General features: G+C 50.3%; 1 protein-coding gene across 1 annotated transcript; it reads left to right on the top strand.

Moving 5' to 3' along the window:
* Nucleotides 1–6,388: 6,388 nt before the first annotated feature.
* Nucleotides 6,389–11,375, top strand: Rgs16 (regulator of G protein signaling 16). The gene is made up of 5 exons (XM_038349045.2): nt 6,389–6,580; nt 6,927–7,037; nt 7,672–7,733; nt 8,014–8,180; nt 9,579–11,375. Exons 1-5 carry the CDS (start codon nt 6,537–6,539, stop codon nt 9,789–9,791), a joined length of 597 nt encoding a protein of 198 aa, XP_038204973.1. The 5' UTR covers nt 6,389–6,536; the 3' UTR covers nt 9,792–11,375.
* Nucleotides 11,376–15,078: the final 3,703 nt, after the last annotated feature.

Here is a 15,078-nt window from a genome sequence, read left to right as displayed (position 1 = left end):
AATCTGCGCCTCTGTACCAGCCCTTCCCCTGTCCACATCCCACTGGCCCTATCACCAAGGGCGCTCACGGAGGGCGGCTTGAAAGAGGGATGTGGCACAAAAGGTCCCTAACTCCTAGGGCACGGCAAAGTCCTCCAGTGCCTCTGGCATTATGTCAGAAAATGCCATTGATGTTCACGTGCTGGGCCTTGCTGTTTGTGAGGTCCTCATGCCCCATCAGAGGTCTAGGACTGCTTTAGGATAATGTGGGGACACGACCATAGTGGCAACCAGGGCCTAGCCCCAAGCTACTCTGAGATCAGCATTGAATAGTTCTGGGTTTGGATGTTTGGACACATTTGGGGTCCAGTCTTGGCTGAGTCTGGAGTCGTAATGTGTGCTAGCCTGGTAGTGCTACTGAAATCCTCCTACTAAACACAGAGCTACCTGGGACCCTCATGCAGGCATCTCGGGAATGCCTGACGCCCCACTCCCACCACCCAGGACCTGAAAGAAGCGGATGTGATGTGGGTGTTGTACTAGGAGCGTTGAGGGAGAAGGAGAGCCCATGCAGGTCCCAGGTGTTCTTGATGTCCTGTTTTTAACCTCAGCTCTGCTGTCTGCTCCTCCTCCAGACTTGGCTCCGTTTGCTGGGCTCCAGGAGACTCCAAAAGCTACAGTGGCGGTTCATGTTAGGGGCAGGCAGAGCATTGAATTTCACTGCATAATCTAGTCCTTCTGGGACTTGTTTCCAGAAAACTGCCTGGCGTGAGTTCAGCAGAGAATGCTTACAACTCAAAGACCCTGGGGAGGCAGGGTTGAGAGCGATTCTCCAAGGGTATTCCATTCTCTGCGCCTGTGGGATTTGTTCCTTTGTTTATTCATAGACTTGGTATTTACTGAGCGTATATTGTGTTGGATATCATATAGGGCATAAGATTCAGGGTTCGAAGCCTCTCTGTGATCATCTTAGGCTTAAGAAAGCACCTAGTCTAATTTGCGGAGTTTCTGGGCTGGCCATAAGCAGTGAATCATGGGAAAACCCTCCGTAAGTCCTGATACCCAGAAGGAATTTGAGAGCTGAACAGTGTTACCTTTTCACCCGCTCTGGATCTCTGTTGTGTCGTTGGCACAGCCATGGGCTGTTGGCTATTTTCTCGGGGAGCATTGCACCCTGCTTGGAGTTCCTGTTGGTGGAGGGTGATGAAGGGGCAGTGTTGGCAATCTTCCTCTACTCCAGCCTCAGGGAGACAGGTGTTAGGCTCCTTCAAGGCTTGGTTCCTGCCCGACACAAAGCATGGTCTCACCCAGAATCTGAAGGCCTCAGCTGTTCTGAGATGAAACCCAGCTCTGTTCCCCATCTTAGAACCAGCGATCTCATCCCTGCTTCTTGGTCACTGGTGAATGCCAGGTCTCAGATTTTCCCTTTTTTAGAATCTTTTTATTCTGAATGACTTCTCGGGGTCTTGGAAAATGCCTACCCGAGGAAAATGTAGATTTCTCTAAAGTTCATCTCTGAGTCTTGGTGAAGGGAAGGGGATGTTTGTGACAGGGAAGAGGAAAGGGGTGGGGAGCCACAATGACGAAGAGGAAGGTGTTTATAAACTCTTAGGTAAGTCTCCCAGTTTGGAAATGGTGATATTAGGATTAAGTGGGGTTGTGGATGCCACCAATTGACTTGGCCTTCCAGGGAATGCATCACTACGATTGCAGGGTGGTGGGCAGGCGTGTTTGCATCCGGGAGAGGTCAGGAAACCTGGTCCCTGCAGTCAGCGGGAATTTAGGAGGCTGGTCCACCATGGTGTTAGGAAGACAGCATAGCTTGGCAGACAAGCTCAAATGTGCTTGACCATAAATACCATGCTTGGTAGTTATGAGGACTCACACCGACATGCCAGAACCCAGGAAGCATAACCACAGAGAAAGACAGGCTCCATCTAGCAGTGGCCAGGGTCCTGGAGGGCAGGGAGGACTCAATGTATCCTTGTCCCAAGGACTTTGGAAGCTAAAGGTCTGACTACAGGACACTAACCCTGGACACCCTCCCAAGTGGGAGCCAGAATCTTCTAGGAGCAAATAGGGGGATGGGGAAGTGTGGTCTGGGAAGGATTGCCGGGGACTTCAGAGTTCAGAGATTAACTGGGGGCCCGAGGATTAAGCAGGGAATGGGGTTTTCCACAGCCACACTCGGGAATTGTCGACACAGGGACCAGGAAGAAAGGAAGCAGAAAAAGTCCAGAGTCAGTGATGACATTGCAGCTAAGGGCAGGGGCCAAAAAGCGGAAAATGTGAGCGTCGAGGAAGGAATGGAGCAAACAAATAAGCGGGGGTGGGCGGGGAGAGGATACAGGAGACAGAATCACGGGACAGAAGGATGAGTCCAGCATCCTGATTCCTCCAGGGGTGGACTTTTGTTTTCTAATGTGAACCTGGGTTTTAGCTAGACTGGCTGGCTAACACACCCCAGGGACCCATCTGTCTCTGTCAGTGCATCCCTGCACCCCTCCCTTGCCCGCCCTGGGATTACAGACATGTGGCCAGCACCTGGCTTTTTAGATAGGCATCAGGGACCCAAACTCAGGTCTTCATGTTTGTGAATCAGGCACTTTACCCACCAACCCATTTTCCTAGCTCCTAAATTATAAAACCCCAATGGTAAGGGAATTTAGAGGATCCAGGGCACTGTGGGGATCTCGTGTGTGTGTGTGTGTGTGTGTGTGTGTGTGTGTGTGTAGATTAGTCATTCACCACCACACCATTTACAATAGAAAAAGCTCCTCTCTGAACTTCTGGTACCACAGACAGGGTAGTATTGGGTACCATAGGGCTGATGGCAATAAAGGAGGGCAGAGCTGAACACCGTGGGATATTTAATCTTGACCTCAGCTTTGCCCAGATTGCTGATCCCAGCTGACCCAGGCCACAAAACTGTTGTCTCCACGCCCTCCATTAAAGGGATGGCAGCTGTGCTAGACATGCTGGGCAGAAAATGAGGTCAGGTTTTGTCAAAGCCAGTGCAGTTCACAAGCGAATTCACCCGGCTGGGTTCACAGCAACCGTGGAGTCAGCCGCATTTCTGAAATCACAGGTAGGAACTGACCTGCTGGGAAGAGAATTCGGGATACATTGTGAACTTCAAAAAGTTTCTGCCTGGAAACTGGTAAGGTAACCATGGCAACCGGGAGGCAGGTTGCACTCTAAGGAGGGCTCTCCCTCTTCTGCAGGAAGCCAGGCGCTCTCAGATCTGCCTGTCTGCGCGTTGCGCATCATCCCCTTTGTCTGGGCTTGCTTTGTCAAATAGAACATGCTAGCTCAGGAGTCTGGAGACAGCCCTGGCTTCAGCTCTTTCCAGTCTGGATCATTTAATGAAGGGCACCTCGGGCACTGCTGTTTTGTTGCCTGCAAAATGGAAATTAAAAGCCCCCTGTGGCCTATTCACAGGAAATGCGGAAGGGGCAGGGGAGTATGGGAGGAGTCTGCAGAAATCGGTATTACTGTCACGTGGCTCTGTCTGGGCTGATTCAAATCCAGGCAAGAGTGCAGGTGAGACTAGGGTTTGATTCATCCGTAACGTTTTTCTCCCCGTTTGTCACACGGAGCACGGCTGTGCCATGGCTAACACATCTACGCCTGGCAGCTATGTGATAAAAAGCCTGTCTGAGGAGCATGAGGAGCACCAAGCAAAACAAGACCCTGAACCTCGGATCTAGGAGGTGCTCCTGGCAGGCTGGATGGTGGGGCCACACCATGTGGACTGAAGGCCTGAGACGCCCATCTGTTCTACAAGGCACATTGTCTTCTCCCACACTGCTTACACGCGGCAGCGGCCCAGCATGGGTCTAGCCCTGGGGCTGTGAGGTAGGAAGTCCCCAAGAGCTGAGGCTGATGAGATGAGCCCGTGGATGTGGTGTTGACTACACCTGAACTAGAAGTGTGACGGGAAGGACTGCCAGGTCCTATCTGCCTTGGTTCCCCATTGAGTATGTGGGAGCTTGGGAAAGGCTTCAAACAGCCCAGAGTACACCATATTGACTAACTAGGTCACCTCTCAAGGACGGAGTCCTTTCGACCAGTTGTCCCTCATTGTGTCTAACTTTGGACCCTATGGTCTTAACCCCTCAACAACTACTAACTCAGAGACCTCCCCTCCGGCCCCCCTCTCCTGACCTCCCCTCCGGCCCCCCTCACCTGACCTCCCCTCCGGCCCCCCTCTCCTGACCTCCCCTCCGGCCCACCCCCTCTCCTTCCCCCTTTCACTTTTTCAACCTTCTAGTTGAACTCTCTCAGGTCAGAACATCTCCTCTGTCTCTTTCTTCTCTATTTTTTTCCCCTTATCCTTCTGTGGGGGACCAAATCCAAGGTTTTGTGCGTGCTAGGCAATGCTCCACCACTGAGCTGCATCTCCAGGCTACCCTCCCCCTCTTGGTCGTTTACATCGCGGAGCACAGAGCAGGTCTTGCTGAAGGCTGTAACTCTGGAAATGACCCCTATGAGATGGAAATCTGTATTCTTTTTTCTCTCTTTGGTTATGGAAGTTTTATTTTCATTTAAGCTTATAAAATATAACTAGAAATATACTTCTGAATTCTAAAGCTTTTTTAAAAATTTATTTAAACTTTTTTCCAAATTCCCACTCCCTTCCCTCCTCCCATTCTCCTCCTTCTCCCTCCACAAACCCTCCCACCCCACCCCCTCTAATCCTAACCAAGAGAGAGCAGTGCACCCCACCTTGTGGAAAGTCTAAGGCCCTCCCTATTACATCTAGGTTAAGCAAGGTTTACATCCATAGGGAACAGGATCCCAAGAAGCCGGTACATGCAGTAGAGACAAATGCCAGTGTCACTATCAGTGGCCCCTCAGTCTGGAAATCTGTATTCTAAAACATCATTTTCCTGACTGTCTAGAATTCTGGCCTAGGTTAAACCGAAACACAATATAGACAGCCGATCACATGCGAAGTCTTGCTCCAATCACCTTACATGTTGACGTGAGTACTTTGGCACGGCACCCAGGCCTCCTCCGGGCTGTGGCCGCCATCTGTGGCTTTTTGTTGTTGCTCTTGACAGAGGAGCCACCTGGCGCCAGGTCAGGCCATCTCTGCCCAGCAGCATCCAATAAATGGTTAAGGTTAGGACCTGCTATTTGGCTTCAGAAGTAGACATCTGTAAAGGTCCAACTCAACTCCAGAGCATCCTTGAAGAGCCTCCGGGGGTCTCTCTGAAATGGCATGACATCACTCTCATTGTTTGGTCTATTGCTTATCTTCCCTCCCAGTTCGGTTCTCCCCCCACAATACGTGCTATTGCCGAAGCATGTTTCCTGGGGAAGTCCAGGCAACAGAAACCTTCCTGAGTCCCCACACCACCTCATGAAATAAGTGTAGAGCTGTCTAAACCCTAGACACAAAGAAAGGGAAGCATTAGGAAAGATGAAGTTTGCCTGAGGTCTCTCATCAGGATACGGGAGAACCAGGATCTGAAACCCCACAAATATCTACCGTTAACCTCAGCTGCTGTCTCTTAGATGCGACCTCAGAGGGAACCAAGGGACAATAGGGAAGACTGGCACCTTTATGGGAGGGTGAAGGGCAGCTCATATTTATTAGCATTAGCTCAGACATGGGGGTACTGAACTGGAAGCTGCTTAGCCTCAGGATCACTCACCAGTAACAGAGCTGTTTCTGCTTGCTTTTTGCTTTCAAATATAAACACAGGCACTAATATTTACCCTATAACTATAGAACTCAGAGCAATTAAACCTTTTTAGCATGGTTGCAAAGGTTTCTGTTATAATTGTGTTAAATAAATGTTTTCCTTTATGCCTGCTGTTTCCGACCCTGATCTTTGCCAAGTCTCTCGTTTTCTGATTCTCTGATCCTTCATCTGCTAAATGGAGGTGATGGCGGTAGGCTGAATAGCTCACATAGCTCCCGTCAACTTCAGAACACATGGAATGGTGCCTGTTCGGACCTGAGACAGTTCAGTATAACGGTGATGTATTTTTTCTTGTGATGCACCTTGTGATCCTGTCCCCTGTGACCCTAGAAACTCAGTCTCTCCTGTGATCTCTTAAAGTGCCACCGGGACCCGCCACCCCCACAAAACCTCTCTGACACTTCTGAATCGTTTTTTCCAGCTTTTACTAGAGGTCGGCGGCTTTTTTCCGCCCTGGCAATCTGTGGGTGTGAGTCTCGTCTTCAATCCTTCCTCCTCTCCTGGCACCCCAAGTCTCAGACCTCCGGGGTGGGGACTGCCCCGTGCGCTGGGAAGGAGGCCCTGGGGGCTGCCAGTCGCGCCCCGCCCTGTCAGGCTCCCCGCCCCGCCTCCTCCCTCGCAAGACTCGGCCCCAGTTTCTTATTGGCCAGCGATGCCCGGCCCCGCCCCGCCCCCTCGGGGATAAAAGTCCTTGGTAGCCGTGGTCCCGGCGCGTGCTTTTCTACGGACCCCATCTGAGCAGTCCGGTACTTGCAACAGCCTCGTTTTTCCCTCTTCGCCCTCCAGTGGCCTACGGAGCCCGCCACTATCCTTCCCACGACTTGCTGTCCCGCGCCCGCAACCATGTGCCGCACCCTGGCTACCTTCCCCAACTCCTGCCTGGAGAGGTAAGAGGAGTGAGTTTGTTTAGCTGTCCTGAATCTACCGACCGGCAGGCTTGGAAAGTTGGGTAGAGGGGACAGCGGGAAGCGACTGCAGCGCCGTAAAGCCCCCAAAGTGTTAAGACCTATCAGGGCACAACTCGAGGGCTGCTGTTGTAGCCTAGACTTTGAAAACGCTAGTGAGAAAAGCTTCTAGGGCGGTGGGGGAATGGTCGGGTGTACTCAAGCTTCTGAGACTGAACTATGGGTGGTGGAGTTAGTTCTTGTGGGACTCCTCCGCCATCCCCGCCACAAACTTCTCTGTGCTGGCAGAGCAAACAGAATCCTTACGTGCTCATGGTTTGTCTTTCAGAGCCAAAGAGTTCAAGACGCGTCTGGGGATCTTTCTCCATAAATCGGAGCTGAGCTCTGATACTGGCGGTGTTAACAAGTTCGAGTGGGCCAGTAAATATAGCAAAGAGAGGTAAGTCCTGTTTTTGCCAGCCCTGGGGTTCTAGACGGGAGGAAACCTGAGAGGGAAAATAGGAGGAGACAGGCTAGCGGGCCCAAAGCCACCCTCCCTGGAGATTTTAGTGAGACTGTTTCGGCTGTGCTGTGGCTTCCCAGCTCCATGGAGCAGTTGGCGGAGGCCGGGTTTTGCAGACCCTAGCAGATGCCTGCATGCAGGACATCTCTCTTTGAACACAGGGCTAAGACAGAGTCTGCTTCCATTTAGAGAGCACCTTGCCCGGGAGCCCCCCACCCCCCTTTTAACTGAACACCAGCAGTACAGGTGGTGTGCTAGACTCTGGGGTTGTAGGTAGAATTTCTGCGAAGCTCCAGCTTCGTTGGAGAGGTGTGCAAATCAAAGCCAAGAATCTGGGGAACAGAATCATTTTTGGTTACAGAAGAGGGAGCCTTAGGGATACTGGCTGAGGACTAAAGAGCCCCTGTCATCAACCGCTGGATGCCCAGTTGCCTATTACATAACATTGCTACTGTGACTGCATATGAGTTTGAGGGGCTGGTTTTGATACTCATCAGCTTCTGCCTAGGATGCCTTTCTTGACTTAAAAAATTAATTTAAAAATCTCTGCTTTTTCCCTTTCTCTTGGCAGAAGCTTCTCGGAAGATGTTCTGGGATGGAGGGAGTCCTTTGATCTGTTGCTGAGCAGCAAGAGTAAGTAGGACCCTGTTGTCTGCCTGTGAAAGGCACGTGTGTGCTCACGTGCTTGGAGCTTGTCCCAGGGATGCTGAAAACCATGGGCAAAATAATAGTAGTAGAAATAATAATCCCAGTCCCCCAGTGTGTCAGCCTCCATTCAGAACACAAAGGCAGAGCCTTGTTCAGGAAAACTACTTTCTAAAAATAGAGCCATTAGCAGCAATGGCTGTCTTTTCTTCTTTATTCCCAGCTGCCCCCTAATCTGACCTGTCTCCTTTCTCCCCCCCACCACCAGATGGAGTGGCTGCCTTCCACGCTTTCCTAAAGACAGAGTTCAGTGAGGAGAATCTGGAGTTCTGGCTGGCCTGCGAAGAGTTCAAGAAGATCCGATCAGCCACCAAGCTGGCCACCAGGGCTCACCGCATCTTTGACGAGTACATTTGCAGCGAAGCCCCTAAAGAGGTCAGTGTCCTGGCACTGGCCGTGACAACCCCAGACCATGCCTGCCTCTCCCCAACTGAGATCAGGGCCAGTGGGGGCCAGTGAGGGAAGGGTTAGGTTCTGCAATACAGCAGCCTTCTTGGTCACAGAGGTAAGACCTCAGTGACCAGACACTAGCTTTGTGACTCATGGTGGCACAGGACAAGACAGCAGGTTTTTGCCTTCTCTATATACCTATATTTGTAAATTAGTTATTTTTGGGAACCTCAGCACATCAATTAGAGGAACAAGAACTTTGGGTAACCTGGCTTACCTGCCTCCCCACTTTGGGGACAGTTTTTTTTTTTCCCTCCCAATTCAGCCTCTCCTCCTGGAGGTATCTTCACAGTAGCAGTGGCGCCACCTAGTGGGCATACCTGAGCAATGCCACGTTTTTGTATCTTGTTTTCTGGCTGCTTCTATATTTCCCATCAATCATCTATAGAGATTCCTTAAGTGTCACTTATATGCAAGGCTCTTCTATGATCTCAGAGGATATAGCAATGAACAAAACAAATTTCAAATGGAATTATATTCCAATGGGAGAAGATGTCAGTTAGCCAATTCAATATAAGCCGGGTGGGGTATGGACAGTGCACACAATAGAAGTTTGGAAGTGGGTGAAACAGCACACAAAGCAGGGGGGTGTAAGGATCAAGAGAGGGAAGGACATCCCGCCACAGGGAACAGCAGGGAGACAGTAGGACATGAGGTCATGTGATGTGCTCATCCTAGCCTTTTTTTTTTTTTTTTTTAAATGACACGGGGAGGAAGCTGAGGTGTTCCCTGATCGAGTGGGCTCAGTATAGCAGCTGCCAGGTTAGCAGACTGGGAGCGAGGGGAGGAAAAAGCAGGTAGGAATTACTGCATAGGTCAGCACAGAGGTTGTGGCTTGGAGCAGGGCTCTGGCAGGAGAGAACACGGCTTCTGGCTTTGCATGACACAACCTCATGCTAATCTCCAAGAGCTCAGAGGACCAATCCCTGGGTCTAATGTGAACTGTCCCGGAGCTGGTGGGGTTAGAGAGATGGCTCCGTGGTTAAGAGCCCTTGCTGCTCTTACAGAGGACATAGGCCACCCCACACTAGACCTCCAGAACTCCTATATCCCATCACGAGCATGGCAGCTCACAACCTCCCTTAACTCCAGTCCTGGGGATCCAACCCTCTCTTCAGGTCTCCAGAGGCTCCTGCACACATGATGTACACACACTTACGCAGGCACAAATACATAAAGATAAATAATTTTTAAAAAATATTTAAGAAGGGAGACTCCCTCTTTATTTAGTGCCTGCTATTCTTTCCATGACCTCACCTGCCCATCGGCCTCTTGGCCCCGCCCCTCCGTACCTCACCGTTGCGCCTGCCTTGCTTCCCACAGGTAAACATAGACCATGAGACCCGCGAGCTGACAAGGATAAATCTTCAGGCCCCCACTGCCAGTTGCTTCGACGTGGCTCAGGGGAAGACTCGCACCCTGATGGAGAAGGACTCCTATCCACGCTTCCTCAAGTCACCTGCTTACCGGGACCTGGCCGCCCAAACCTCCACCTCTGCATCCAGCAACAGCCCAGCTGAGCCTTCACATACTTGAGCCTCCACAGCAGCAAAGAAACCAGCAGGAAGAGAGAGGTGGAGTCAGCGGTCCCTGAAGCAGCTACCCTGTGTGGGAGGCCAGTTCTGCTGGACAAGTGCCAGAGGACAGTGAAGGGACGTGCCTTCCTGCGTCCTGGGCGTGACATACTCCCTCTTCCCAGATACTGCGGTGGACTCAGTGTGGGAGAGGCTCCTTACTTCCAGGACCTGTGGCTGAGGGCTGACAAGCAGGCTGTGTGGGGTGCTCTGGGGAAGGTGGCACAGCAGTTCCGTTCTTCCCACCAGGGCCCAGAGGCATGCTGGGGTGGTTGGGAACCTTGAAAGCAGGAGCCGGAGAAAACCACAGCAGCCGTTCGTCCGCAAGACAGTTGGCTTTGGTCACTCACATCTTGATGTCCTCGTTCCTGGACTGGGCCTAGAAAAAGCTATGAAAGGGGGAACCTCCCTCTTTTGTGCTTGCCTTCCCAGAGATACCCAGGGTCCCCTAACATAGGCTTCTTAACATTCCTGTGTTCATTCTTTCAGTCTCATGAGGGTCAATGACTCAGGATGATTCTTGCACCAAATGAGATTTTTATACCTAAAAAAAAAAAAAAAAAAACTGGCCTGTGAGCCCCTTTCCAGGTCAGTAACGAGCCCTGGAAAAGAAGCTACTTTGCTTGTGTGACCCTAGACTGGGTGCTCTCGGTGACCTGTCGGTGGCAGCAGGGTCCACCTGTGAACAGGGCTAACTGGGAGGCATTACTGAGCCCTGCACGGCCTTGCGAGATGAGGTCGAAGAGGAGGGAAGTGGGTGGAAGAGCCTTCAGACACTGGGGCTAGCACTTAGGTCCAGCAACTGAATGAGGGAGAAAGGGCCACAGAAAATTCATCTGTGGGAGGAGCCTAAAAGTCTCACTGAAATCAAATCAGTTCTCTTTGTGGCTCTGAGCCCGGGAACAAGAGATGCCCCCTGGTGGAAGGGGAGCCTGTGTTTCTTTCCTGTAGACAGGAGATGCCCACTGTAGTTTGGGGAGAGGTAGGTCAGGGACCAAGATAGCTCTGGAACGGAAGCTGGAAGGGCAGCCAGGGAGTATCGGGGGCTGCTTGGAAGAGTGGGGGCTGGGGAAAATCAACCTGACTACCACCTCTGGGTCTTACCGAACAAACAGTCTTAAGTTGGGACTTCCGCACCAGAGACCAAACTGGAAGTGGAGACCCAGGTTGCCAACATTGTTCTCTCTGCACTTGAAGCTTCTCCAGAAGAACAGTATTTAAGTATAATATGTTGTTACATTGTGTTGTGGTAATTGTCTCAGCTAATATTGTCGCTGTTGTTATTTATTGTGGCTTGTTGGCCTCCACTGGAGAAACTCAGCTGGCGCTGTTGCCTGGCTGTGCCTCCTCCCCACCTGACTCTACCTCTGCAAGCCTTGGGAACCACTGAGGGCTGTGGGGGAGGGGGACACCCCACTGTTTTAATATTTATTTATTGTTAACCAAGGGAGCTGGGTTCCTTTATCAGCGGTGTATACAATCCTCGTTTTTCTGTTTGAGCATGTCATGTTCTTGTAAGAAATGAAAATAAAACACAAATATACCATCCTGTTTCCAAGGACCATGTGGTTGAGAAGGTGGTCCAGGGAAGTAGGGAGGGCCCGTGATGTCAGAGGCCTCTGGGGATTCTGTAGGTTGGGGGTACAACAGGATGGGGCAGCTGGCTGAAGGCATGCAAGGGTTGAGCTTTGGGGGGCAGTCTGCAAGGACCAGCCAGACTCTGCCTCTTCTGCCCATTGCTGTCTGGGTCACCTCATCCCTGCAACCCTGCTCTCTGTTTCCTGCTTGTCGCTAATGAAAAGATGATCCTGCCAGGCACACAGCAGTGAATGCCTGTATGCCAGCTCTTAGGAGAATAACCTAAATTACATAGTGAGATCCCAGTTTGAAAGAAGACACAAGTATTTTTATGAGGCGTTTATAGTTAACGGTTTATACACAGATCCTGATAGGCTGTTGACTTTCATTCCTCCCTTAAGTCCCCAGGGTGATCAGAGCTTCAAGTACTTGGGGACAGAGACCTCTTAGAATTATACCCTACATCTAGATTCAGGGTGCTTGGGTGATGGCAAGAGGGTTTCTGACATTGAGGGCCTAGGCAAGGATATGGAAACAGCCGGGCAGTGGTGGCGCACGCCTTTAATACCAGCACTCGGGAGGCAGAGGCAGGCAAATCTCTGTGATTTCGAGGACAGCCTGGTCTACAAATCAAGTTCCAGGACCACCAGGGCTACACAGAGAAATTCTGTCTCAGAAAATGAATGACAAACAAATAGCTAAAATATGGGCACACACACTCAGGTAGGCCTTGACCTCATGTGGTCCAAACAATAACTCTCTAAGTTCCCGGAGGGAGGAACGTGTGTGTGCTGCAGGTGATGAGCTCTTTCTTACACTGTGGGGGCATTTCTCTGTGTGAGATGGGCAGAACAACCATGACCAAGGATGGAACAAGACAGAAGTCCTCAAAACTGTGGAGCGTGTGTGTGTGTGTGTGTGTGTGTGTGTGTGTGTGTGTGTGTGTGGTGTTCACTCTGCACATGTGCATGCCATCAACATGCGTGTGGAGGTCAGAGGACAATTTATATGAGTTGGTTCTCTCTCGGCTTCTACCATTTGGGTTCTGGGGGTTGAACTCACACACCTTCACCTGTTGGGCCGTCTTGCTAGTCATGAGGCCCTGTGACTCTGTTTTCTACTGCTGTAGATGTTTGCCCAAATAAAAACGTGGGGATTCCTTAACGCTGCTAAGGGTCCTCACTTCCCTTTGCCAGACTACAGACTCCTGACTTACGCATGTCTTTGTCCCCAGTTTTCTATATATTTTGTCTGCTGCTCGGAGCATTCCAAGATCTCAGATGAGGAAATGTGCAGTGTTAGGCATTAATTAGGCCGGCATGTCACAGAGAACATGACATCCCCTCAAAACCCAGGCCAGAACAGAATGGTGCTTCCATGGCTAAGGGAGAGCAGCTCGTAGTTTACGCTCTGCTGCCCCCCTGTGGCCATGACGAGGCATTTTTCTTAGGCTCGTCTGACTTCTACAGTTCATACATATTTAATTATGTGTTCATGTGTGTGGTTATGTGCCCATGAATGCAGGCGCCTGAAGAGGCCAGAGGAGTATGATCCCTGGAGCTGTGATTATAGGGTGCTGGGAACCACTCGACTTGGGTCCTCTGGAAGAGCAGATCTGTGAGCCACCCAGTGTGGGTGCTGGGAACCGGACTCGGGTCCTCTGGAAGAGCAGATGTACTTTTAACTGCTGAGCTACCTCTCCGGCCCGAACTTCCACTGTTTTATAAAGTTTTGCTTTTTCCTGGGAATTCTATATAATGGCTAGAATTTGTTTGACTTATTGATTCATTTGGCAGACACGTGACATTTTGACGAAATTAGAATTATTAACGCAGTGTGTGTAGGAGTTAAGCCAAGATTTCCTCAGTTCTTTCAGGGCTACAGATTAAGTTCTCAGTCTGGAAGGTCTTAGGTAAGAGACCGTTCTGCTGTCCAGGGACTACGAAGTGCCGATTCAAGGTAGTTTGCTGAGAGTGGGGTGCTCGCAATTGGTCCAGGGACCCAAACCGCTTTGGAGAAGAAAGGAAAACCTGAATTAAACATCTGGGGTGCAGTCCTAAGGGTGAGAGGTGCGAGGGGTTGGGGGCTCTGTCACAGGGTAGGTGCACTCAAAGCTTGCCGCCTCTTCCCAAGTCAGAACTCTCATGTTATGGCAGCAGCTAGGAGATGCTGCCCACTCCAGGGGAGGGGCTTCACCGGCCAGTTAGACCTTCTAGGAAACACTCACAGACCCACCCAGAGGCTTGTTTATTTGCTAATATCAGATCCAATCAAGGTGACCCCTGAGACTAATGTCACAATCACAAGCCCGGGCACTGACTTCGACTTCAAGTAAAGCAAAGACGTGTGGATTTAAAAAAAAATTTTTTTTTTACAACCAGTTCTCATTTAAGGGAGAGTTCTCCCTTCTTGTTAATTCCCTCTGCCATCCTCAGGGCGGCCTCACTGAAACCGTGATGTCATGCTCAGAGCTGCAGGGCTGACTTGAATCTCACACCTGCAGCTCACTAACCAGTGAGTTATTCAGTTTCTTAGACTCTCACTTGGTATTATAAAATGTGACTACAGACAGTATTGGCTTCAAAGAGCTTTTGTGACAACAGAAAATGTATGAAAAGTGTGTATCAGACGGCTTGGTGGCATGCTCAAAAATAGCAAATACTTGTATGCAGCAGACACTGCTCTAAATAGTTTACGTATGTTAATTTCTGTAATCCTTCTAAGAATCCTATAACATTAAAAATATAGACCCTGAGGCCCAGAAAGTTGAAGTGAATCAGTCAAATGTAAAGAGGTAGCAAGTAGCTAGAGTGGTTGGCTGTTGCTGCCCAGCAAGCCAGTCCAGACATTCGCACATTACTGACAGGGGGATGTCAGTATCTAGCATGTCCACTTTACCCCTCTGTTGTCTACCCGAGATCCCAGAAGGCTTTGGGTAAGCTAAGTGCGTGTCTGGAAGTGAGCTCCAGGTCAAGCCCTGGAGTGGATGTTCTTTTTGGTCAAAGGAAGGGTCAAGGTAACCACAGTTCTAACATCTGGAGTGTGGGAAGTAGGTCTGGGGTTGCGGGGCGCGGTGGTATGTCCTTGCATTTGCTGGAGATAGGTCTTTACATTTGCCTTGGCCTGGTGCTTTCTCTCGGTATCTCTAGTCCAGGCTTCCCACTCTCTCCTGCGCCTGCTCTCTACTCTTGGTAAATTATCCTTCTTCAAAGTGAAAACCCCACCCAGGGACTGGAGTCTGTGAATGGACAGATCTTCTCCTCCTGAAGGCGGTCCTAGTCTGTCTCTTGGGCCATCTCCTCCTCGTGTTTCTTGGTTCAAGATGGACCAGGGTTCATGGTTCCTGCAATCCAGAGCCTCCGCCAATCTTTAATGTCTCAACACTTATCCATGCTTAAGGGGGGCAGCTGGTGCCTAGGGCCTCCCAGGCTCATGCGATGTGGCAGCTGATAAATTATTGTGTTTTCCCCACAAGGGTCTCTTTAACTCCCTGCCCTGGTCTTGATCCAGGGTTGAGTTTTCTATTGGAATCTGATGGTTGTTTTCCTGTTATTCACGGTGTCTCTTATTCATGTATTAACCGTTCAGAGTTTTATTATATGCACGCTTTCTATTATAAATGGCCTCAAATAATTTTAGAATTAGGGTTTGGAAATCATAAATAATAAAAA

Source organism: Arvicola amphibius, chromosome 12, assembly GCF_903992535.2.
Source record: "Arvicola amphibius chromosome 12, mArvAmp1.2, whole genome shotgun sequence".
Taxonomy (NCBI): domain Eukaryota; kingdom Metazoa; phylum Chordata; class Mammalia; order Rodentia; family Cricetidae; genus Arvicola; species Arvicola amphibius.
Note: the sequence above shows the minus strand (reverse complement) of the source record. Positions and strands in the feature narration are given on the sequence as shown.